This window comes from Schistocerca piceifrons, chromosome 9, assembly GCF_021461385.2.
Source record: "Schistocerca piceifrons isolate TAMUIC-IGC-003096 chromosome 9, iqSchPice1.1, whole genome shotgun sequence".
NCBI classification, from domain to species: domain Eukaryota; kingdom Metazoa; phylum Arthropoda; class Insecta; order Orthoptera; family Acrididae; genus Schistocerca; species Schistocerca piceifrons.
Genome location: NC_060146.1, coordinates 119,232,096 through 119,258,321, shown reverse-complemented (window position 1 = coordinate 119,258,321; position 26,226 = coordinate 119,232,096). Strand labels below are relative to the sequence as shown.

The window sequence follows — 26,226 nt, the reverse complement described above, 5'->3', positions numbered from 1 at the left end:
AATGCTCTTTAACTCATTTATTCACCATGTTCCGTATCCCATCTTGCACGAAAACTTTCTAAGGCATAGAATCAGTTAAGATACCTGCATCAGCATCTACACACATACCCTGCAAAACAGTGATGTGGCAGGCAGAGAGTAGTTAGCACAGCCCCACACGTTAAGGTTCTTCATGTTACAACTGTGGTCAGAGTGTGAAAAGAATCACTACTTAAATGCCTATGTGTATGCTGTAATTGGTGTAATCTTGTCTTCACAATCCCAGCAGGAGTGATAGTGCGTAGGCTGTTGAAAAATACCGTATTTACCCGAGTATAAGACGATCCTGAATATAACACGACTCCCTTTTTTTAAAAAAAATAAAAAGTGCCTCCCTGAGAAAAATTTATTTTTAACACATTCTGACTAATCAAAATTACAAAAAATTACAAACTGTTTTAATGACATTAAGTATCTGCCCAAAACATTAGCATTAATCCTATTTTAAAATTAGGATATTTAGTAATTGTCTACATTCTAATTCTACAAGAAAAATAAACAAAAAGAAATAGTTTGATTTTTACCTTCACTACCCTTTTTTGCTTAATAAGCCTATCGACTGTGGTATCACTGTTTTTAATCCTCATCACCATTATATGACAGATGTGAAATTTGTTATCTTCATTGTCACAAATTAATGCTGTTTCTTCTGAATTTGTCGCAATATCTGAGATTCTGGTTAAGGTGGAATCTGAGAATACAGCTGTTTTTTTGCTGAACACATATCGGATTTCACTTCTACAATGTTTCTTGCTTCCAAACGTATCGTCTGCCCATTGCTCTCTCATTGACTGCGCAGAATCAGCAGCTGATACTCCCCCATCCTTCCTTTCATACATCATGGTGAGTGTTGACAACATTATCGCAGGAAACATGTTAAGGACATGACTGACCTCTTGTCTCCTGCAGAAATGTGTAACATTGTCATGCAGCTGTCTAATTTGAAGTCAATTCAAATATAATCATGCAAACTGCAATTTAAATGTGGTAGATGTTCATAAGAAAGCCAAAGCACACTGTATAGATTCCCATGGTTGGCAGCACAATATAATTTGCTGCACGCTCACTACTCCCCTCCCCGCACTCGTCCTAGTTCTCAGCCGAGCTGGTATCACTGTTCCCTCTCCAATACTTCTGTAACGTTGTGCCTGAGCATCTGTAAAACACGGCTGCAATATCTTCAATGGTGCACATCATATGTAACAATAGCAACTAATACATAAATAAGAGATCACAATCACGATTCAGTAAAATGAGGAATATTCTAAGATGATGTCTCCTTAGCAGAATGTTTGTATTTCCCAAGTATTATGCCAATGAATCGAAGTCTGTCAGCTACTGTACCTCATATTCTCTCTTCTTCTTCTTCTCCTGCTTGTGATGTCTAAACGTATTCCTGGTTTATTGTTGTTGGTGTCAGTTTGCTGTCAAAGCTAATGAGAATAAACCTATCACTGAATTGTGCAAAGCAACTGACTCTCTGATCTACCTCCCAATTTCTAACAAATTTGACTCCTGTAATACCACTTTGTTTCACTGTTGATATTGCCCTATATTAATATTTATTGATTAATTACACATAATTGTAATTTTTTCTTTGGGAATGGTCAGTTCCCTTAACGATTAAAGTACTCAGTAGTAAACTCGCTTTATAAAAAGGAAAAAAGGGATATAATGTAGACAATCTTAGATCTATTTCTATGCCAGCAGCGTTTGCTAAATTTATTAAAAAGGGTGTGTATGTAAGAATAATTGATCATTTCTTTTCACACAATCTGCAGTCAAATAAACAGTTTGGATTTAGAAGTGATTTAACAACTGAAAATGCTATATTCTCTTTTCTCTGTGAGGTACTGGATGGATTAAACAAAGGGTTTCGAATGCTAGGTATCTTTTTCGATTTAAATGAGGTGTTTCATTGATTGAACACAAAATACTGCACCAATAGTTGGACCATTACAGAATATGGGGAGTAGCTCACAATTGTTTCACCACTTACTCTAAGAACAGACAGCAAAATGTCATTCTCTAATGTACTGAGTATGGCTATCATTTGGGGTCTGAGTGGAGCACAGTTAAAGGGGCTGGCGGGGGAGGGGCTGGGGGTGCCCCAGGGATCAGTGCTGGGGCCACTCCTGTTACTCATTTATATAAATGATATACCTCTTATGAATATAATAGAGGGAAACATTCCACGTGGGAAAAATATATCTAAAAACAAAGATGATGAGACTTACCAAACAAAAGCGCTGGCAGGTCGATAGACACACAAACAAACACAAACATACACACAAAATTCAAGCTTTTGCAACAAACGGTTGCTTCATCAGGAAAGAGGGAAGGAGAGGGAAAGACGAAAGGATGTGGATTTTAAGGGGGAGGGTAAGGAGTCATTCCAATCCCAGGAGCGGAAAGACTTACCTTAGGGGGAAAAAGGACAGGTATACACTCGCGCGCGCGCGCACACACACACACACACACACACACACACACACACACACACACACACACACACACACATCCATCCGCATATACACAGACACAAGCAGACATTTGTAAAGGCAAAGAGTTTGGGCAGAGATGTCAGTCGAGGCGGAAGTAAAGAGGCAAAGATGTTGTTGAAAGACAGGTGAGGTATGAGTGGCGGCAACTTGAAATTAGTGGAGGTTGAGGCCTGGCAGATAATGAGAAGAGAGGATATACTGAAGAGTAAGTTCCCATCTCCGGAGTTCTGACAGGTTGACGTTAGTGGGAAGTATCCAGATAACCCGGACGGTGTAACACTGTGCCAAGATGTGCTGGCCGTGCACCAAGGCATGTTTAGCCACAGGGTGATCCTCATTACCAACAAACACTGTCTGCCTGTGTCCATTCATGCGAATGGACAGTTTGTTGCTGGTCATTCCCACATAGAAAGCTTCACAGTGTAGGCAGGTCAGTTGGTAAATCACGTGAGTGCTTTCACACGTGGCTCTGCCTTTGATCGTGTACACCTTCCGAGTTACAGAACTGGAGTAGGTGGTGGTGGGAGGGTGCATGGGACAGGTTTTACACCGGGAGCGGTTGCAAGGGTAGGAGCCAGAGGGTAGGGAAGGTGGTTTGGGGATTTCATAGGGATGAACTAACAGGTTACGAAGGTTAGGTGGATGGCGGAAAGACACTCTTGGTGGAGTGGGGAGGATTTCATGAAGGATGGATCTCATTTCAGGGCAGGATTTGAGGAAGTCGTATCCCTGCTGGAGAGCCACATTCAGAGTCTGATCCAGTCCTGGAAAGTATCCTGTCACAAGTGGGGCACTTTTGGGGTTCTTCTGTGGGAGGTTCTGGGTTTGAAGGGATGAGGAAGTGGCTCTGGTTATTTGCTTCTGTACCAGGTCGGGAGGGTAGTTGCGGGATGCGAAAGCTGTTTTTAGGTTGTTGGTGTAATGGTTCAGGGATTCCGGAATGGAGCAGATTCGTTTGCCACGAAGACCTAGGCTGTAGGGAAGGGACCGTTTGATGTGGAATGGGTGGCAGCTGTCATAATGGAGGTACTGTTGCTTGTTGGTGGACGGACGTGTGAAGCTGGCGCGAGTGTATACCTGTCCTTTTTCCCCCTAAGGTAAGTCTTTCCGCTCCCGGGATTGGAATGACTCCTTACCCTCCCCCTTAAAATCCACATCCTTTCGTCTTTCCCTCTCCTTCCCTCTTTCCTGATGAAGCAACCGTTTGTTGCAAAAGCTTGAATTTTGTGTGTATGTTTGTGTTTGTTTGTGTGTCTATCGACCTGCCAGCGCTTTTGTTTGGTAAGTCTGATATACCTCTTAGTATTATAGGTGATACTAAAATATTTCTGTTTACTAATGACACTAGCTGGGTAGTGAAAGAAGGTGTGTGCAACGTTGCCACAAAACCTGACTCTCTAGTAACACAGAATAGGATTACAATTAGTGAGACTGACCAGTTCAGATTTCAGAGTTCTGATAGACAATAAACTGTCATGGAAAACTCATGTATGGGATCTTGTTCAAAGACTTCATGCTGCCAAGTCCATTGAGGACTTTTTGGTAGGGAGGACGCAGCATGTTATGTTGGATAGAGTGTCATCGTCAGATGTAGAAGTAACTTCAGGTGTGTCCCAGGGAAGTTACTGGTTTGTTTGCTCCATGGGAGAGTGTCACATAGATACCAAAGGAATTGAACTGAAGATAGACATAAAACTATCCCGAGAAAGTCTACTAATGAAGTTTCAAGAACTGGCTTTAATGATGATTCTGGAAATATACTACCACCCCTACATATCACTCACACAGGGATCATTAGGGTAAGATCGGAATAATTATAGCACACACAAAAGCATTCAAACAATTATTCTTCCTGTGCTCCATACATGAATAGAACAAGAAGAAACACTAATAACTGGTACAATGGCATGTACCCTCTGCCATGCACTTCACAGTGGTTTTTAGAGTATAGATATATATTTAGATGTAGCTGTAGGTGTAGATTAATGTGACAGACAAGCAGATACAAGTTACAGAATGCCAATGTACAAACAGATCTCTTAACCCTGGTGGTTTTATAAACCAATCACCTTTTGCCCTCTACCTGAAAAATTCCAAGCATTATAGCCATCTGAATGTTGATACCTTTCTAGTCATTGTTTAGCATACGTTTAGTTGTCAGAGCAACCGGAGCATCAACAGGTCAAGTGTGAAAGTAATTATTCCTGGGCACTGCAGCAGCAGTGTACTGCACACACCATACGCCTGATCACGTAAGTACTATTTCGAATTGTCAGTGTTATCTGTTTGTACATATAAACGAAGCAATGAGCTAGAAGAGCAGTATATTTTAGAATGTCTACCATTATACTTCATTACTTGCTTACAACAGTTCATGTTTGTAATTTTAGGTCCAAAATTATTTGACGAAGGAGGAATTAGAGTGGTCTCTTTTAGAGGTGCTCAAGAAAGAAGATAACTGCAGAGATACTTAGTGAGTTCAATGAAATATTACCTTCCCTTGATACTGAAGATGATATATTTATTGACAAAAAACAAAACAGATGATAACCGTGCATAAAAGACGTCTCATGTACCAACAAAAAATATTATCAAAATCCTCCCACGCCTTAAAACGGTTGCATGAGGTATCTCCATTGGCCCCCTTTCTGCAAGTAACTTAGAGACAGGAAGGTTTACTACGAGAAAGTGGGAAGCTTATGGAAAATTATTTATGGACAAGTAGTACAGTAAATGATGTATTCTCAAACCATCAAATCCAAAGTTCTGTGGAAAGGAATGACATATTAATCAAGCAAAATATATGGATGAAATAATTAACAAACACTTTCCCAATATTATTTAGCAGAATGTCAACCCAGTTGAGGAGATGATGATAGGCCACGAGTGGATTAAAGTAGAAACACATCTTTTTGAAACATATGGACATACTGAATAAACGCCAAACTGGAGTGGAAACTTAAGAATGTCAGAAAGGAGACTTCAATGAAATGGTTAATGTATCATAGTGATTCATGACGAGCGACATGTCCTCAGAATGGAAACAATCATCAATATTACACAGCAGTCTCTGCATGCCTATATTTAATAGCCAACAAAATGATGAAATATTGAAGTTTGTTGCCCACGCTCTAATTCATCAATTGTATTGGTATCAGTAGGCAGGACATGTGTGCTCTCACCTCCATGCGTGTATCTTTTTTAACAGTATGTATGTCCTACAAATCAGAAAATTTATTTCCTTAATAAGTGGATTCCCTCCGTTAACACCAGTGTAGTGAATAATGAAAGGAATTATATGCTACATGAAAGATAATAAAAATCTTTTATTGTCTAAACAAAAATTTGTTAAGTATCTGTATACCTTCTGCACTGAATTCATATTAACATCAGCATGGACAGAGTTTGCACTACGGCTCCTGACTCTGTCCTCTGTCCTCAGGCCACTGCTGCTCCCTTTTCTTTTTTCCAACTCATCTGGTCTCAGATCAGACTTGGAACGTGTTCGAGATTCACGTCCTGAAATCACAGGAACCTCCACCTGCACAGTGAAAATATGATGTCACAAATCAATTCTTGTATCAGTCAGTCTCCAAGTTTCAACATACTGGTTTTTTTTAGTGTTAGTCTGCCACACCAGCTGTTGTTTCTGTTTGTTGCGAAATATAGCTCTTAGGGCTAAGAGAAGTATACATCCTCCCAAACAACACTGTTTTAAAGGTTCTTTGGAAATATGCTTACCACCAAAGTAGTTTCTCAAAGAGTATTGGGAAGTGTGTCTTTTGTGGACCTTGGGCAGAATACTTACGACCAACTTAGTGGTTTTACAAAGATTTTGGGAATGTATCTTACCACTTCTGGATGTGCCTGACATCCTGTGGGAGTATGCTGCACTAGGAGTGTAAAAACGGCTACAACAATCAGTTTCTGTTTGTCATGAGATGGTTACTGTTGTCACTTCTGAAGTTTTAAAACTTGTCACATTTTTACAGTGGGAAATACACTTACCACCACAAAAACAGCTCACAGAGTGACTATGGGAGATATTCAGACTACCAAAATTTTTGGTTCTAAATCACACACAAAAATTGTTAAAAAATAAATATAGCAATTGAGCATAATTCTACTAACTTTGCTGAGCCACTAAATAAAAGTAAGGAAGAGGAAGAAGAAGAAGAAGAAGAAGGAAATGTGTGCTCTCACCTCTACAGGCATAAGTGTACAAACAGTTATTACAACAAACTATTGTACAAACAGTTATTACAATAAACTATTTTTCTTAAAGATTATGAATGCAGTAAAAATCAGGACGTACACCTACTCACAAAGTGGATTCCCTGCCTTAACGCTTTCGCTGCTGTGGGAGTGTACAGGTCCTGTTACACCATTCCCCAGGTGTTGTGGACATGTACACGTGCATTGCTGGGGTTTTCCTACAGTCCCGTGGACATCTGAATACATCCTGAGCTACTGACCTCTCACTTTCACCTCTTAGTGAATAAAAATGTTTCAAATATTTATCATATAAAATATGTTTCTCATTATGTGCTCTCATTACATTAGCAAGGGAGGGGGTGGGGGGGGGGGGGGGGGGGGGAAGAAAACAACTTGAATCATTTATAAGATACAACTACACAATTTGCGATGCCGTAGGATGCGAATGTGCATGTCGCATGCAACCATCCTTCAAATATATAACCCAATAACTCGAGAATGATGCAACAATGCATTTTTACCTCTGCAAAATCTTTACAATTTTACACAATGTTTTACTTAATTTTGTGCAGTCCACTAACTGTGGCATAAATAAAAAGAAATTCAGGCCATTATCGAGGGAAGATATAAGACTGTACAACGTGCAAAATTCAAGTTTTTTCACCTAATATTTCTTGAAGAATCTGAAGATAAGTGTTTCATATCAGTCATAACGCCATCTCTCAGCACAGCCACCAGCATTTGGCGGGCACCGTAACGAAAGCTGCCTCAGCACAAAGTGCAAGGAGCATGCCTGAAGCAGCGAAAGGGTTACCATCTAAACAGGGTGTTTCACAAATACTTGTACAAACTTTTTCACATTCCTTACACCAGAACAAGGAGAAAATTGATAGAAACATCTGTCCAAAAATCTCTATTTCAAGTCATTAATGAATGCTGACAATATATATGATTTGAGCCCATCAACACAAACTCATAATGTATGCTCAAAATGTTCTCCTCTGGTTTCTAAAGGTGCATGCACTTATCCAATCACAGATTGTCGCATCATTTCAAATACTGCCCGATGATTTTGAGTGGTTTCGCAGGCTTCCATGACACACCAATGAGGAGTTTCTGCAACCTGGTGCACAGACTAACTGTTCAAGTTGTCCCCAGAAGCAATAACCCAATTACTGAGGTTGGGAAACATGCTGGCCATGCAAATTGTTGTCTTCTAACTATTCATCTGTCATGGCAGATAACAGCCAATCCATCTCTAACAGTGAGACTGAAATGTGCTGGAGCTCCATCATGCATAAACCACATGATTCTCCTTTTTTGCATGGGCAAATTTTCCTGTAGGTCCTAGACGGTGTTCTGAATACAGTCTCTCTAGGAAGCACCTGTAAGATGTTTCGGGAAAACATATGGTCCTACCAGTCAGTCACCTACAATTCCAGCTCATACATTAAGCTTAAACTGATGTTGACATCTGGTCTGTGGTGCAGCATGACTGGCCCATTTGTAAACAAAACTGAAGAGAGAAAGAACAAATGGCAGTTTGTGCAGCAAACCACAGGCAAAAGATCTCCTTTAGTGGGTGATCGGCAGGAGTAAGGCCCCGCACACCCTGAAAATTGTACACATATACGAGTTGCTCTTAAAGTATCCTCTACGCAAATCTTGGAAATGTACCACTTGTCAGGGCCACTTACATTACGCTGACACCTGACTCTTCTTTGACAAGACTCAACAACGTGCTCTTCTTGGTCAGGCATATGAGCAACATGTGGTCTTCGCCGGTTAATAGTCTATGGTGCTACATATCCTGTATCAGCAACATGATAATATACAATGACTCAGGTGTCTTCAGTCTGGAAATGCCATCTGATATAGCTGTGCAGCCACATGTCCATTACTATCTGTGTGACTACACACAAAAATCACGTCTGACTGCTCACAGAATGAATATCCTGCCATTTATGAATGAGGCATTTTCAGTGAACTCACTTCTTGTTGTAATTGTATGCTATGGACATTTTGAAAAAAGACGAATGATGAATAGATGTAACAACACCATCTAGGATACAATGAGTCAAATGCGAGTAGAGATAAGAAAAGTTGTTAGGTGGCGTGTAGAGAGGCAGTGAACGTCAACTTTCATTACTAACTCAAAAATGAAAGCATTTTGAACATATGGTTCGTTGGTTGGTTTGGTAAAAGGAACCTGCCCCCTAACTTTCTTAAAGTATTTTTTAATTTTCTGATACTGAATAATGACTGCAAAATCCTGTTGTTTGAAAGATAGTGAACAATTTTTAATGTCTGAACCAAATAATTTTAGCTCTCATTTGTATACCTTTCGTGCCAATTTCGTATTAACATCAGCGTGGATCGTGTTTGTACTAGAACTCTTGACCTTGTCCACTGTCCTCAGGCCACTGCTGCTCTTTTTTTGCTTTTCCAAGTCTTTTGGTCTTGGTTCAGACTTAGATCGTGTTCGAGATTCACTTCCTGAAATCACAGGAGCCCCCTGCACAGAGAGAATGTGATGTCACTGATTAGTTCAAACATCAGCCTGTCGGCACGAGTTGGTATATTGTGTATGCTCTCTGCTACTGTAGTTCCTTTAGAAATAGAGGAGTGTTTACAATTTCCCTTACTGCTCTTTCACCAAATAGAGTTACAAAATTACAGATGTATGTTAAAAAATGACACATGCAGAGATGTTATATTAGAAGATAAAACCATGCTATAAGTTGGATACTACAGATAAGCCAGAAAACATGCTCCAGAAAGGATACTTTTATATAATGGTCAAAATGTATCTGCGCAACTTTTGCTCTTAAATACAACAACACAAAATTTATGACACTGTCATCTGCTTTTCAGCATCCTTGTTCTATCACTGAACAAGCTTTTCAATGCCCTCAGGAAAAAAGTGTTTTTGATTTAACAGTGAGACACGTATGTACCACTTCCTTCAAATCTTCATTAGAAGTGAATTGATGGCCAATTAAATTATATTTAAGCAGACCAAATAAATGTAAATCTGACAGTGTAAGGTCAGGACTGAATGCAGAGTGCTCCAACACTTCTAAATGCATATTCTCAAGAGTCTGAATAGCGTAGGTGGTGATATGTGGATGCACACTGCCATGCAAAAATAGAATACTGTTCGACAATATACCACTGTGTTTCAAGCTGCAGGCTTAGTTCACTGCTAGGAACATTGCTGTAATGTTCACTTTTTACTGTTGCCTCTTTTCAGGGTAATTTTCCAGAAATGGCCTGTGTGTGCCCCGAAAAAACTGATAGCATCATTTCTCCTGCCGAGGATTGACACTCAGATTTCTTTTTCACTGGAGACCAAGGATGTTTCCGGTCTACACTTTGGTGTTTGCTCATGCTCTGACTTTTGTTCTCTGCATCAAGGTGAAGAACTCATGTTTCCATCTCTAGTGATGAGTCATTTTAAAAACATTTCACCTTCATTAGCATGGCAGCCCTGCAGCTGCTGACGGATTCTCACATTATTCCTTTTGTGCTGTTCATTGTGTTATTTTGGAACCCATCTCTCAGAAACGTTAAGAAAGTTTAGACTGCTAAGGGTGAAATATACAGAATCATGGATAACATACAAGGCTTGCCACTTCATCAGATACAATTTTCGTTTATTCAGTTTATTCAAAATTAGGTCACGACCTTGGTCAGCATTGGTTGCATCTGGACACCTTGCTCTTTATTTGTCCTTCCCATTTGTTCGACCATATTTAATTGTTTAATCTAATGGTAAACATTTTCCATGGTAAAATATTGCCTCCATATTGTGCTGAAAGTCTTCTATGGAGTAGAGGTTACTTGAAACTTATGGACTGAATTTTTTTCAGGTTCATGAACATTTATTTTTATCTGTTATTACTTTTATGTTATAAGTTTATGTACTGACATGTTCCATGACCTTGGAGACTCGCTCCTCAATTTGGTCCTATGGAACTTGATGTGTAAATAAATAAATAAATGCATCTTCAGACCACAAAACATCGGTCACAGGCTGCTGTTCTTCATTACTACAAATACAGGGTAACAAAGCCACATTTGCTTCACAAAAGCACAAAGTGAACTGATGTGACAACAATGAAACATGCCACTAAAGACAAGAATAATGCAGCCTATGAGCTCATGGGTTCAATTCATCCTGGAAAGCGAATGACAACTCGAATGTAATCACAGACACTTAGTAATTTAGCCTCATATACCTCAATGTCCACAAAAAGGAATATTAGAATTTACTGATCATTCTCCAAGTCTCTCTTACCACTACAAGTTTAAGTGCATAAACAGTTCTTACAAAATGCTGTTTGATCATGAAAGCAATACAAATCAGAACATACAACTACTCAAAAAATGGATTCCCTGCCTTAACATCTACGTAATAAGTAATTACTGGAACAATCTGTTGGATGAAAGACAATGAACAACTTCTGCTGTCAAAACCAAAAATTTTTAGCTGTATTTGTGTACCTTCTGAGGTGAGTTCGTATCATCGCCAGCACTGACAGACTTCATGCTAGAGTCTTTGTCATTGTCCGTTGTCCTCAGGTTACTACTATTACTCTTTTTCTGCTTCTCCAATTCTTCTGGTTTTGTTTCAGACTTGGAACGTAGCCTAGATTTATTTGCTGAAATCACAGGAGTCTCCTGCAAAGGGAGAATGTGATATCACAAATCAATGCATACCTCAGCCTGCCTGGAAGAGTTTGTATTCTGTGTGTGCTTTTTGTTTCTGCAGCTGCCCAAGACACAGAGGATTCTTTACATTCCCCTTTAACATACAGCCAACAAATAATGTTACATCATCATAGATGTACTGGTAGCAAGGAACACATAAACAGGTCTTATAGTCCAAGAGACAACCACAATGTAAGTCATTGTACTACACATAATCTAGAAAATAAGTAAGTTACAGAAATGGCTCCAGCTGCCAGAGACTGTGGTCATGTGTGTGTGAGTTGCATTTGTATTTGTGTTTGTCTATTTTGAAAAAGGCCTTATTGGCTGAAAGCTAACTTTCCGACAGTCTTTTTGTTGTATCTTTCTGCATCTCTGTTATATGGTACTAGCAACTATCCTTTTCATTATACTGTTCCATTCCAGAAATGATGCTTTTATATCACACTGCTGAACCTGATTCAGAAACCTCAATTCTGGAACTTATTCCTTTAACACACTCAGGGTTGCCACAAGTTTCCCGATGTGAAATTTCCTGTTTTCCAGACTCATTTTTGGAATTTGCCCTGATAAATTTTCAGATCTGAAGGGTAAGTAAATAGATTAAGTTAACAAAAAATGTAAGGACTTGTATTTCTGAATGTATTTTAAATCAAACATTGAATGAGTAGCAAGTTAGTACAAGGGTCATTCCAAAAGAAATTAACACTATTTTTGTAAAAATACAGTTTCAATTCCGCATGTGTGAAAGTTTTACAGCGTGTAGATACATCCTTCCCACTTGTTTTCAAACTTAGTTCAACCTGTTCCCGTGAGTGGCACCGTCACAGCATGTCTTCAAGATGGCTGCTACACTTGACGTTTGTCAGAACAGAAGCAACGTGCTGTCATAGAATTCCTGTGCTGTGAAAACGAGACAGTGGGAAACATCCACAAGAGGTTGAAAAAGGTGTATGGAGATGCTGCTGTAGCTCGCAGTACAATTAGTCAGTGGGCAAGCAGGTTACGTGATGAAAGCGGGCACGGCAATATTGAGGACTGTCCTTGCAGCGGCAGGCCTCGTACTGCACACACCCCAGACAATGTGCAGAGAGTTAACGAATTGGTGATTGCTGGCAGACGCATCACAGTGAACAAATTGTCATGCTATGTTGGGATAGGGGAAGGAAGTGTTTGAAGAATACTGAAAGTGTTGGTGTTTAAAAAAAGTTTGTGCCAGGTGGGTTCCCAGGATGTTGACAGTGGCTCACAAAGAAACAAGAAAAACGGTATGCAGCGAACTTTTGGAACAGTATGAGAATGGTGGAGAGGAAAAATTGTGACAGATGATGAAACATGGCTCCATCATTTTTCACCAGAGACAAAGAGGCAATCAATGGAGTGGTGGCATGCAAATTCACCCAAGAAAAAACATTCAAAACCTCACCTTCTGCTGTAAAAGTTATGGTTATGGTGTTTTTCGATTCCGAAGGACTCTTGCTTGTAGACATCATGCCAAGTGGAACCACCATAAATTCTGATGCATATGTGATGACACTGAAAAAACTTCAAGCTCAACTGAGTCGTGTTCGACCACATCGGCAAAAGCAGGATGCTTTGCTATTGCACGACAATGCACAGCCACATGTCAGTCAAAAAACCATGGAAGCGATCACAAAACTCGGATGGACAAAACTGAAACATCCGCTTTACAGTCCTGACCTGGCTCCATGTGACTATCATCTCTTTGGAAAACTGAAAGACTCTCTTCGTGGAACAAGGTTTGAAGATGATGACTCCCTCGTGCAGGCTGCCAGACAGTGGCTCCAACAGGTTGGTCCAGAATTTTACTGTGCGGGTATACAGGCACTGGTTCCAAGATGGCTTGAGAGGGATGGAAATTATGTGGAGGAATGAAAATATTGTTCCCAAAGGATGGATCTACACACTGTAAAACTTTCAAACATGTAGAGTAAAAGATGGATTTTTTTAAAAAAAATAATGTGCATTTCTTTTGGAGTGACCCTCGTACAACAGCAAATCAGCCTATGTTGCAAATTTCACTTTTTATTCATTTGATGACTAGTTTTGGGCCAGGACCCACTTTCAAATCATTCAGTAAAATAATACTTCCAAAAATACAAGAACTTTGTCAAAAATATATACATATTATGAAGTGCAAATGAACAGTTACAGCACATACAGATAACTGCAGAAGATTATTCCAGTATGCTGGAAGGTCTTGACAGGGAGTTATTGTCTTCTTTACAGGATTTTTGATCCAAAATGTATGTAAACAGGTAAGCTGTGTAAATAAATGTCATTTTTCGGTAAATGATTTCTGTGTTCTTAAACAAGGTAACCCAAACTTTGAATTAACACCTGTTTCTCCCACACAGGGTTTATCAATATTCCAGGTGAGATAATGCATCAGATAAGAAATGTGAAAGGAAGATGTTGTATAATGTAATATTAAAGTTTTGAAAATAAGAATGACATAACTGGGTACGTATAGTGACATTTTCCCTGCCAAATAATACTCAGTGTTTTGTCAAACAATAAAAAGTCAATTAAAATCTATCAATGACAACCACTCCAAAGTCCTTCATGAGAGGCCTGATCTCTCCATCAGTTCCATTTAGTTCAGTGGTCCCCTTGCCCAGTTCATTAACTTGCTGGATAATGGACTACCTCTGTCTAACTCTCTTGGCTTCTTCATATTCTTCACATTGCTTCTGCTTTAAAACCTCACTATACCGATCTCTAGAGCTGCAACACTCCTGAATCACTCTCTTGATAAGTACTACAATAATTTAAATGCCTGCAAAACATCACACTGTACAGCATACATGCATTGAGACACAGTCACAACTCCTGAAATAGACTGCCCGAAGTCTCTCACCTGTCGAACATGCACTGCAGTCCTGAGTCTGTGGATAAGTCAAGAAAAGCTGCCGACTTATGCCACACACAAGCAGACCTGGTCTGCAGGCAGATCAGAGACCACATCCAACAGGCAGACCTACACATCAGTGGGAAGCGACAGGCCTTAGATAGGTGATCCCGATTCCTCAAGAGATACACGCAGAACTGGTCCACAGTTCTGGCTCGTGCACATGTGGCCAGCTATTCGCGCCCACAGTCACTTGTCACGACACCATGTGAGAACTGCACCCACAGTGATCAATCTGTGCAACAGACACTTGTGCGAATACTCTTGAGATCTGAACAAACTACTACTCACGGCTCCCTGCCTCTCTCATAGGCAGCTGACAGGAAGCTTAGGGGAGCGGTGGAGAGGGGAGAAGTGGTGGGTGGGAAGGACACAGTAGGGAGGGGTGCACAACAAGATTTTCTTTTTTTCAAATTTCCCTGAATTCCTTGACATGTACAAAATTCCTTGATTTGTAGAATTTGTGGCAACTCTGATACCACTTGCGTGTGTGTGTGTGTGTGGTGGTGGGGGGGTGGGGGGAGAGGTTACTTTAATAAGTGAACGCCTTTCCCCCCTGACAGATCTACGAATTTGATATTACAAAGGTAATGGAAACTGTGCAGCTTTATATGCATACCTCCTTTGCAGACTTTGTATTGCTGTCGGCATTAACTGCTTCCGTGTTACTAGTCTTCACTCGGTCCAGGATGCTAAGGTCATTCCTCTTCAGTTTCTTTCTTTCCTGGTCTTTTAGTTTTGAGTCAGCGTTCAAACGTTTTTCAGGTGCACTTGCTGCAGTGATAGGAACCTTCTGCAACACAAGAATCATGAGTCATAAACCAAATCGTACGTCAGTTCCTCTGCATACCCTTTGTCTCAAACACAGCAGTTTTACTGTATAAAATTTTCTCACTTTTGAGCTACACCATGTTTGATTACACACTTGAGCTCTCAAAGGTATTCACCATCACATTCAATGGGAACATACTGACATGCAAATCACAGCTCCTGGCAGTCGGGCGGTCCCTGACAATAAAGATGGTACACAGTTTATACAGGTCTAATATTAAATAAACACTACATGACTTGAACATTGAAAAAATATTGTACACAGACTCCACTGTAAAACTACCAAAGCCATAGCAGTTTTAATGTTAATATGCAAGAAGGCATATGCTGAAAGGCAAAAGTATTACTTATGCATTACTTTAACTAGTCAGGATTGAAAATTTATGAAACAAATTATCTATAGAAGACTGGAAGAACTGTCATAAGATTAATTTGGGTTCTGGGGAAATGTAGAAATATATGAGCAAGTAAGGACCCTTTGACTTATTCATGATAGAGAGACAAAAAACAAATCTACATTTATAGCACTTGCAGATTTACAAAAAGCTTAAAACAATGTTGACTAGAATATACTCTTTGAAATCCTGAAGCTATCAGTAGTAATGAACACGCGGTGAAAGGTTATCCACCCTTCCTTGTATAGAAACCAGACCTGTTCTGAAAGTCAAAGGACAAGAGAGGGAGGGGGAAGTTGAAGAAACTGACTCAGGATTGCAGCCTAACCACAATGCTATTCGAAATTAGAATTATTAATACCTTCAGCTGCTGACGGGCATTGATATATATCAACAGGGACAGGTGAAAATGTGTGGCCTGACTGGGACTCAAACCCAGGATCTCCTGCTTACATGGCAGACACTCTATCCCTCTGAGCCACCGAGGGCACAGAGGATAGTGCGACTGCAGGGACTATCTAGTGCACACCTCCCATGAGACCCACATTCTCACCTTGTATGTCCACACACTACATTCGTAGTGTCCCTACCCAACACACTCATTACTCGTGGAAGACATTCTTACCAAGTCCTGTAAGAGTTCGAGTAATATGTGTGCATCCGCACAGAAGGAGGAGGTCATGGCTGGTATTGCCAGAACTATATGCACTATATGCACACATATTACCCGAACTCTTACGGGACTCGATAAGAATGTCTTCCATGAGTAATGAGTGTGTCGGGTAGGGATACAACAAATGTAGTGTGTGGACATATAAGGTGAGAATGTGGGTCTTGCAGGAGGCGTGCTCGAGATAGATCCTGCAGTCACACTATCCTCAGTGCCCCAGATGGATACAGCGCCTGTCAGCAGCTGAAGGTATTAATATATAATTCTAATTTTGTTCTAGACGGCTGCAGGTCATCAATGGTATCTTTCGGACATGTCCGAAAGAACAGACACCATATCCGTATACGTACACAATACTGTTCCCCATCAGTATACTGTACCAGCAGAAAAGGAAACTAAGCAGAAAATCAGAAAATAAATTAATGTTCACAAACAAGAAATATGACATTGTAATTATGTCAGACACAGTAAAAGTTTGGAAGATCAGTTTAATTGAATGTAAAATGACTTGAACACAGGTTATGAGACCAAAAATAACAAAAGTAAAAGGGCAATGGAGTGCAAGTAAATTAGAATCAGATTTGAAAATGCGACACTAAGAGTAATGAACAAATTTTGCAGCTTGTGCAGCATAACAACTGACGCTAGGAGAAGTGAAGAAGGTATAGAATGTGGACTGGAAACGGCAAGAAAAATGTTTCTAAAAATGAGGAATATTTTAACATCTAACAGAAGGTTAATTTGATAAGAGTACTTTCTTCAAGTATTTGCCTAGAGTGGAAAATTGTACAGAAGTTAAATGTCTGCAATAAATAATTGAGGCGAGAAAAAAATAGAATATTTTAGAATACGCTGCTACAGGAGAATGCTCAAGTTAGATGAGCGCATTGGGTAACTAATTAAGAGGTACTTAAATAGGGGAGAAATAAAGTTTATGGCACAACTAGACAGAAAGATGGAATAGGACACATCCTTTGGCATCATCAAAAATTACTTAGTTTGGTAACTAGGAGATAGGGCGGGAGAATTCTAGTGGGAGATCAAGGTCTGAACATGCAGGTTCAAACAGCAGTAGCTCGCAGTAATTTTGCAGAGATGAAGGGACTTTCATGGGACATACTTGTGTAGAGAGCTAACTCAAACCTGTTTTCAGATAATAAAAACACTCCACGATATCAAAATAACCATTTTGGTTCCGATTAATAAAAAAGTGGAAAAAATTGCAATCATAAAACATAAAGTATATGAATTAAGAGCATGTGCATGGTTAACACAATCATGCTGCACAAACCTACTACATGCAAATTAACTGCGTGTCAATTATCTTGCATGATCACTAAAGAGCACAAAACTCCACAATGTCTCAGAGTAGGACAGCAATTGGCACTTTGAGACTGAAAGAACACAGCTGGGGGACACAGCTTCCTGAAATTGATTCAGTACATTTTATAAATAATGGAAGGAGCAAGCCAATAACTCACCACCTAGTGAAGGTGTCGAGGGGTCGTCAGAAACAAAGCCGAGACTGTCAAGTTTACTAAGCTTTCGGATGAGCCCATCTTCAGAGAAAATGGAACATATGCACACAAACATTCACCTGCACTGCTACACCATACAGGCAGTGCAGCTCAACAGATTCAATTATGGGCCTCACAATATCTGAACTATATAACTATATTTACATCCAAGGACTTTCCATTATTACACCTGCATTTGCATGAATGCTCTGTAATTCACACTCTTCCACTCATAAACAGCATGAGGCAATAAAGAACACTTAAATCTTTCTGTGTCAGCTCTTATTCCCTTATTTTATCACAATGGTCACTGCTCCCTATTAGGTGGGAGTCAAGAAACTATTATTGCATTCAAAGGAGAAAGTTGTCGATCTCATCACAACGAAAAATGCATCACGTCTATAACATTTCGCCCCCCTTCTCGCAATTTTGTCAATGACTTCTGTTAATCCTATCTGGTATGAAGCGTACAGTGCACAACAATACTCCAAAAAAATGGACAGGCATAAAATCTTTTAGGAATAGAGGGGACCACCCACCGAAAAGCAGAAGCATTAAGTCATAGACAGACACACGAAAATGGAAACTTGCTAGCTTTCAAAGTAATCCTCTTTTCAGCTAGAGTACAAGTAAACACACACACACACACACACACACACACACACCTACGCCTGCTCCTACATGGCACTGGTCAGAGAGACAATGCCAGTGCGGCATTTTGTCAGGTAGACTACATTAGGATGCAAGTTGTGCCAGACGGGGTTTGTACATGAAGAGGGAGAGGAAGGTAAGAGGCAGGGAGGGGGTGGGGGTTGGGGTTGAGTGGCTAGTGGCTCAGAGGGAGGCAGCCGTTTTGCCAGCTAGGAACGTGGGACAGAGGGGTGGCTGGTGTGCGGGCAAGGCCACATGATGCACAATTGTCAGAGCCAGTGGGCAGCTGTTGGCTGGACAGTGTGGAAACAACAGGTTACCGGAAACTGGCCAAGTACAGGAGTGAAGGATGTGTTGCAAGGGTAACTCCGATGTTCATAGAAGCTGGTGGGGAAGGGAAGGATCCAGATGTCCCGCGTTGCGAAGTAGCCACAGAAATTGAGCATATTACGATCGGCTGCATGTTATGCCACAAGGCAGTCAACTTTTTTCTCGACAACAGTTTGGTGGTGGCCATTCATAATGGTGGGCAGACTGGTTGGCTATTGTACCTACACAAAAAGCTGTGCACGTGTTTGCAGCATAATAATCTTTTTAGTACAACTGTTGCACTTTATAAATGTTGTGCAAATAAATTGCAGTCTTCGGTTTGCCTTCCAACAACATTTTTTTATGAGATGGTTCCAACTTAAGTGGTACATAACTGTAATCTCTAGGCATTTAATTGAATCGAAATCCTTCAACTTGTGATTTATCAAATAACCAAAATGTAAAGGATCTTTTCTAGTATTCATGCCGAAGACCTCCTCGCACTTCATTTCAAGTAGTAAAGCGTACAGCGATTTGTCACAATGATGTTTACTGCATATCTAGATTTCAATCCCCGTGTGATCATCTTCAGCACTAAAGAACATGTAAAGAAATAGTTATAGTAATGTAACTTGTATACCTTTTTCAATCCACAGTTGCACAAGATTTATATGTTGATGTTGTTGTTGTTGTTGTTGTTGTTGTTGTTGTTGTCTTCAGTCCAGAGACTGGTTTGATGCAGCTCTCCATGCTACTCTATCCTGTGCAAGCTTCTTCACCTCCCAGTGCCTACTGCAACCTGCATCATTCTGAATCTCCTTAGTGTATTCATCTCTCGGTCTCCCTCTACCATTTTTACCACACTGTCCTCCATTACTATGACTCAGAACATGTCCTCCCAACTGATCCCTTCTTCTAGTCAAGTTGTGCCACAAATTTCTCTTCTCCCCAATTCTATCCAATACCTCCTCATTAGTTATGTGATCTATCCATCAAATCTTCAGCATTCTTCTGTAACACCACATTTCAAAAGCTTCTATTCTCTTCTTGTCCAAACTATTTATTGTCCATGTTCCACTTCCATACATGGTTACACTCCATACAAATACTTTCAGAAACGACTTCCTGACACTTAAATCTCTACTCGATGTAAACAAATTTCTCTTCTTCAGAAACACCTTCCTTTCCATTGCCAGTCTACATTTCATATCCTCTCTACTTCAAACATAATTTGTTATTTTGCTCCCCAAATATCAAAACTCCTTTACTACTTTAAGTGTCTCATTTCCTAATCTAATTCCCTCAGCATCACCTGATTTAATCTGACTACATTCCATTAACCTTGTTTTGCTTTTGTTGTTGTTCATCTTATATGCTCCTTTCAAGACACTGTCCATTAGGTTCAATTGCTCTTCCAGGTCTCAGATAGAATTACAATGTCATTGGTAAACCTCAAAGTTTTTATTTCTTCTCCATGTATTTTAATTCCTACTCCGAATTTTTCTTTTGTTTCCTTTACTGCTTGCTCAATATACAGATTGAATAACATCGGGGATAGGCTACGAACCTGTCTCACTCGCTTCCCAACCACTGCTTCCCTTTCATGTCCCTCGACTCTTATAACTGCCATCTGGTTTCTGCACAAACTGTAAATAGCCTTTCGCTCCATATGTTTTACCCCTGCCACCTTCAGAATTTGAAAGAGAGTATTCCAGTCAACATTGTCATAAGCTTTCTCTAAGTCTACAAATGCTAGAAAATGTACATCAACAATAAAATACATACCAGTAAATGTAAGTTAAAACATTAAAAACACTTGTACAGGGCTATTACAAATGATTGAAGCGATTTCATAAATTCACTGTAGCTCCATTCATTGACATATGGTCACGACACACTACAGATACATAGAAAAACTCATAAAGTTTTGTTCGGCTGAAGCCGCACTTCAGGTTTCTGCCGTCAGAGCGCTCGAGAGCGCAGTGAGACAAAATGGCGACAGGAGCCGAAAAAGCGTATGTCGTGCCTGAAATGCACTCACATCAGTCAGTCATAACAGTGCAACGACACTTCAGGACGAAGTTCAACAAAGATCCACCAACTGCTAACTCCATTCGGCGATGGTATGCCCAGTTTAAAGCTTCTGGATGCCTCTGTAAGGGGAAATGAACGGGTCGGCCTGCAGTGAGCGAAGAAACGGTTGAACGGGTGCGGGCAAGTTTCACGCATAGCCCGCGGAAAATTGGCTCATGGCACAACTGGAGACCGACAGCACTGACTTCATCTTTCAACAGGATGGTGCTCCACCGCACTTCCATCATGATGTTCGGCATTTCTTAAACAGGAGATTGGAAAACCGATGGATCGGTCGTGGTGGAGATCATGATCAGCAATTCATGTCATGGCCTCCACGCTCTCCCGACTTAACCCCATGCAATTTCTTTCTGTGGGGTTATGTGAAAGATTCAGTGTTTAAACCTTCTCTACCAAGAAACGTGGCATAACTGCGAGCTTGCATCAACGATGCTTTCAAACTCATTGATGGGGACATGCTGCGCCGAGTGTGGGAGGAACTTGATTATCGGCTTGATGTCTGCCGAATCACTAAAAGGGCACATATCGAACATTTGTGAATGCCTAAAAAAACTTTTTGAGGTTTTTTATGTGTGTGCAAAGTATTTTGAAAATATCTCAAATAATAAAGTTATTGTAGAGCTGTGAAATCGCTTCAATCATTTGTAATAACCCTGTATTCACCTATTCCCAACTGTAAACTTAGTAAGACATGCATGCTACCTATTCCAATTGGTTTTTACATGTTCTTTAGCACTGAAGATGGCCACACAGTGACCAAAATCTAGATATGCGATAAACATCCTTGCTTCTGATTGGTGAACTCTCTACTAGTTGAAATGAAGACAGTCGCTTGGCTTAAATGTTTCCTTATGGAATCAAATCTCACAGTTTGTTGTTCAGGGGCAATTGCCACTTTCCGCGTCATGCAGATATCTTGCCTAAATCATATTGTAATTTATTTCGGTTTTCTGATGACTTTACTAGACAGTAAGTGGTCTATATAAATTAATAACGGCAGAAGGCGTATTACTTTGAGAACTAGACATACATTCCTTTGAGAATTTAGTTTCACTAGAACTAGTAACTGTCAGTTACTAACAAGGGAACCTCCCCATCGCACCCCCCTCAGATTTAGTTATAAGTTGGAACAGCGGAGAGGCCTTGAAAAACGGAACACAGATCAATCGAGAAAACAGGAAGAAGTTGTGTGGAACTACGAAAGAAAAAAGAAAAAAGTACAAACCGAGTAGTCCATGAGCAAGATAGGCAACATCAAGCTAGTATGCGCTAAGGGGCGTCGTGGTCCCGTGGTTAGTGTGAGCAGCTGCGGAACGAGAGGTCCTTGGTTCAAGTCTTCCCTTGAGTGAAAAGTTCACTTTTTTTTATTTTCGCAAAGTTATGATCTGTCTGTTCGTTCATTGATGTCTCTGTTCACTGTAATAAGTTTAGTGTCTGTGTTTTGCGACCGCACCGCAAAACCGTGCGATTAGTAGACGAAGGACGTGCCTCTACAATGGGAACCGAAAACATTTGATCGCAAGGTCATAGGTCAACCGATTCCTCCACAGGAAAACACGTCTGATGTATTCTATACGACATTGGTGATGGCATGTGCGTCACATGACAGGAATATGTTGTCGACCCACCTAACTTGTACACTTGGCGAATGGGTAAAAAGATTCTTCTACCTTGCCCGATTTAGGTTTTCTTGTGGATGTGATAATCACTCCCAAAAAGGTGATGAAAACATAACGGACAGACTGATAATAATTGTCTGAAAATAAAAAATTAAACTTTTCACTGGAGGGAAGACTTGAACCCAGGACCTCTCGTCCGGCAGCTGCTCACGCTAACCACGAGACCACGGCACTCCTGTGCTCATACTATCCTTGATGTTGCCTATCTTGTGCATGGACTACTCAGTTTGTATTTTTGCTTATTTTTTTCACAGTTCCACACAACTTCTTCCTGTTTTCTCGATTGATCTGTGTTCCGTTTTTCAAGACCTATCCACTGTGCCAACTTATAACTAAATATGAGGGGGGTGCGATGGGGAGGTTCCCTCGTAAGATCTGCGATCTTTCTGACAGTCATACAGCTGAGACAATACTCCATATGCACATGATCTGACTGGAAGCCACTTGTGAGGAACTGTGTCAGAAAACTTCTAGCACTCTGGAAAAGTCAAATCCACTCAACTTTCCCTGTCAATACCTCTCATTACTTTGAGTGAATGAAGAGCCAGCTGTGTTTCACAAGAACAATATTTGCTGAATCAGTGCTGGTTATGCATGAAGAGACTGTTTTCTCTGAGGTATTTTATAATGTCTGAAGACAGTAAATATTCCAAAATCACATTGCAAACCAACATTTTTGATAGGGATCTGCAGTTCAGCAGATAGAATTACAGCTTTTTCCTTTCTTGTGTATTAGTGAGGCCAGTGAAACTTGGCAGTCTTCAGGCACAGATCTTTCAAAGAGTGAGCAGTTAGATACAAATGCTAAAAATGGAGCTACTTCATCAGCATACTCTGAAATGAATGTAACTGGTATTGGCATACAATACAACCAGAAGACATTTCTTTATTATGTGACTTAAGTTGCTTACTATACCAGTACATCAAATAGCATGATTATGTACATGATAACAGACCACTGACAGAAATACTCTGTTTGACACACAGTGTTACGACAGCTGAGCTAGTGGTCTCCCAGCAGTGTTGTTACGCGTGCTCACTGCAGCTTCAGCAGTCAGCGTGCAGTCAGTGATGCACCCTCTTCACAGCCTAGTTCGGCTAACAATACCTGCTAAGCTTTTTGGTGTCTGTTTCTTCTCTGCTTCTGAGGAATATAGTACCATGCAGAATATTAATAGGCTAAAAAGCCAGATCCCAAATCTCACTTAAACTGCAACTCAGTCCCGAGGTGAGAAACTGCATCCCTGTCTTACAACTTTTAACCCAAGTATTTTGTTTTCAGTCTACTGTTCTCACTGTTACCTCTTTGTTTTTGAGGAATTACTAATCTTTTCCTAAAGCTAATATCTATTTTACTGAGAATTTCAAAAACATCACTCTCGTCACATCTGCCACTACAATTTGATAGGCACTTCTGTGTACTCTTGTTGAATATATGATCCAACTAGCTGAGTACACAGTGCTGTTGTCATGGTATGTACTTATTCCAACTCTATTAGTCCATCTCCTGCTGCCCCTCCCTCAGTCCATCTGCTCCTCCCCTCTCCCCCCCCCCCACTGTCGGTCCACACCTCCCCCCCCTCCCCCCTCTATCCATCAGTGGTATCCGAGGTTTCAGGGACGTAGTATTTCTGTAAGATGACCAACTATGTGTGTCAGACATTATTTGCTGCAAGAGAAACCATTCCCTGTGGGTGAGCCACATATAATGGACAGCATATAAATAGAGGAATGGTCTCTACATAAATGAATCCTAGTTTACATCACAAAGCAACACATGAAGCATCATTTTAATTTTACGAGAAACAGAACTGCCACATCTGCACTGCAGATCAATTAAGGTCTGTTCTCTCAGCTGATAGTCGCCGTTTAGCTTAGGAAACAACTACAGAGAACATTTTCATTTGGTAAATGTGAGAACCCTTTATCACTCATCAAATATCCACGAAAGGAACCTCTCATAATAGAACACTGCCTGTGCACAGCATGGTGTAAAGTATCTTTCAGCGGACACTGAGGCTAAAATGTCTTTCAACAGGAGCTGTGACAGAACAGGTGTACGGAAACAACACTCCCAGTACAGGACAAGTCATGTAAGACATAACACACTTCTATTTTGTGAACGGATTCAAATATCGAAACGACAAGTTATTGACACAAATATAGCTTATTTGAACAGAACAATATATCTTTTTTTCATATTCTTGGAGATGTAGTTCGTCTAATGAAACCAAATGAAAGGTAGTTTGTATTGTGCCAAACACGTTTTGCTTCTTTTTATTTGTTAAGCACCTTCAGTGGCCTGTAATACATATTTTGCTTTTGCACATAATAATATCTATATATAAAAGGAAATGTCCTAACTGACTTGACTCATTGCTGCCCAGTTCAAACTGCTAAAGACAGAAACTTGAAACTTTGGAGAGGATGTTAATCTTATACTGTGTATACTGCAGGCACCGTTTAAGAAGGTATTTTTTGCAATAGGGGACACAAGGTTTTCTGAAAATATGTCGCTATTGAGTCAATTTTGAAGGCAGAACTGCGAAAATTAGTATTTGGTTTTATACTGTTTGCACAGCGTGTCAGTTTACTCATGGGCAATGGGCAATGGGCATAACAACATAAAACTTCAATTAAGAGAAACATAAAACTGTACAGCCCATACAGTCCATGCAAGCAAAGCATTGGGAGCTAAGCCAGTCGCATACAGATTTGTTACTACGTCAAAGTTTTTTGTAGCACAAGTTTCGAGAGATTAACTTACTACTTGTGTCTACATATGATTTGTGATATTGTTAGCATATAGGTACTGCCGATGAGTTGTACTGGATCTGCGCATGTGCATTAAATGGCAGACTGTTGAAAAATTTACTTGCTGCATTTAATCAAATCTAAAAAGTTCATGCATTTCCCACATCTGATGCTATACTTTTGATACCCTAATTTCCCAGAGTCAGTTAATGCATTTGTTTCTCCAAATACGCAACCAATTAAGAATATGACTAGATTAGAGAAATTATGAACCTGGAAATCTTACATGAAAATAGATAATCCACCACACAGGTGTACAATGTACCAACCAAATAGTATCTTGAATTTCAGTACTTGTTTATCTATTAAAAAGTAAAACAAAATTATTTTTGGAGTCAATAGGTTGACATCACACCTAAATATGATCCTTACAGAATTATAAAGTGAAATGTAATTACTGATTTGTCAAAATTTTCTTGTATTTTATATACGCCCACCAGACAACAGGTTGGCAGTGCGCCTAATTTTTAGCTAGTTACCATCTCTCTGTCAGTGTCTACACTTACACATGAAGAGTCAGCACTGAAACAGACTACCAACCACTTGAAAATCGTATCTTGAAATCCATGCACAGATTTATTTTGAGTAACATTTCAATCACTGTTGTGGACAATCAGACCACTGTTTGAGCTTCTGTTTGGGAAAACAATTGTGCCTTTAGTCATTAGCTCCTGACTTCAATGGGTGAATATTTGTACAAACACTGTTGTGTACAGACAGAATGGACAAACAAGTGGTGTTATGTGTGAAAGAGATATGAAAAGAGACATAAGCAATGAACTTGTTCAAAAGCAACCACTGGATTATTATACCAGTGGCTATGATTTATAGGAACTCTAACTCGACTGAATTGCAACATCATT

General features: G+C 40.1%; 1 protein-coding gene across 1 annotated transcript in view; it reads right to left on the bottom strand.

The window, feature by feature from the left end:
- The window catches only part of LOC124717097, a 357,007-nt gene that overhangs the window by 289,639 nt on the left and 41,142 nt on the right, over nucleotides 1–26,226 (bottom strand). The window contains exons 4-7 of the mRNA XM_047243803.1: nucleotides 15,023–15,196; nucleotides 11,265–11,441; nucleotides 9,100–9,273; nucleotides 5,908–6,084 (exon numbers count right to left, since the gene is read on the bottom strand). Of these exons, the coding sequence (XP_047099759.1) occupies nucleotides 5,908–6,084; nucleotides 9,100–9,273; nucleotides 11,265–11,441; nucleotides 15,023–15,196 (702 nt within the window). The remainder of the gene's footprint in view (nucleotides 1–5,907; nucleotides 6,085–9,099; nucleotides 9,274–11,264; nucleotides 11,442–15,022; nucleotides 15,197–26,226) is intronic.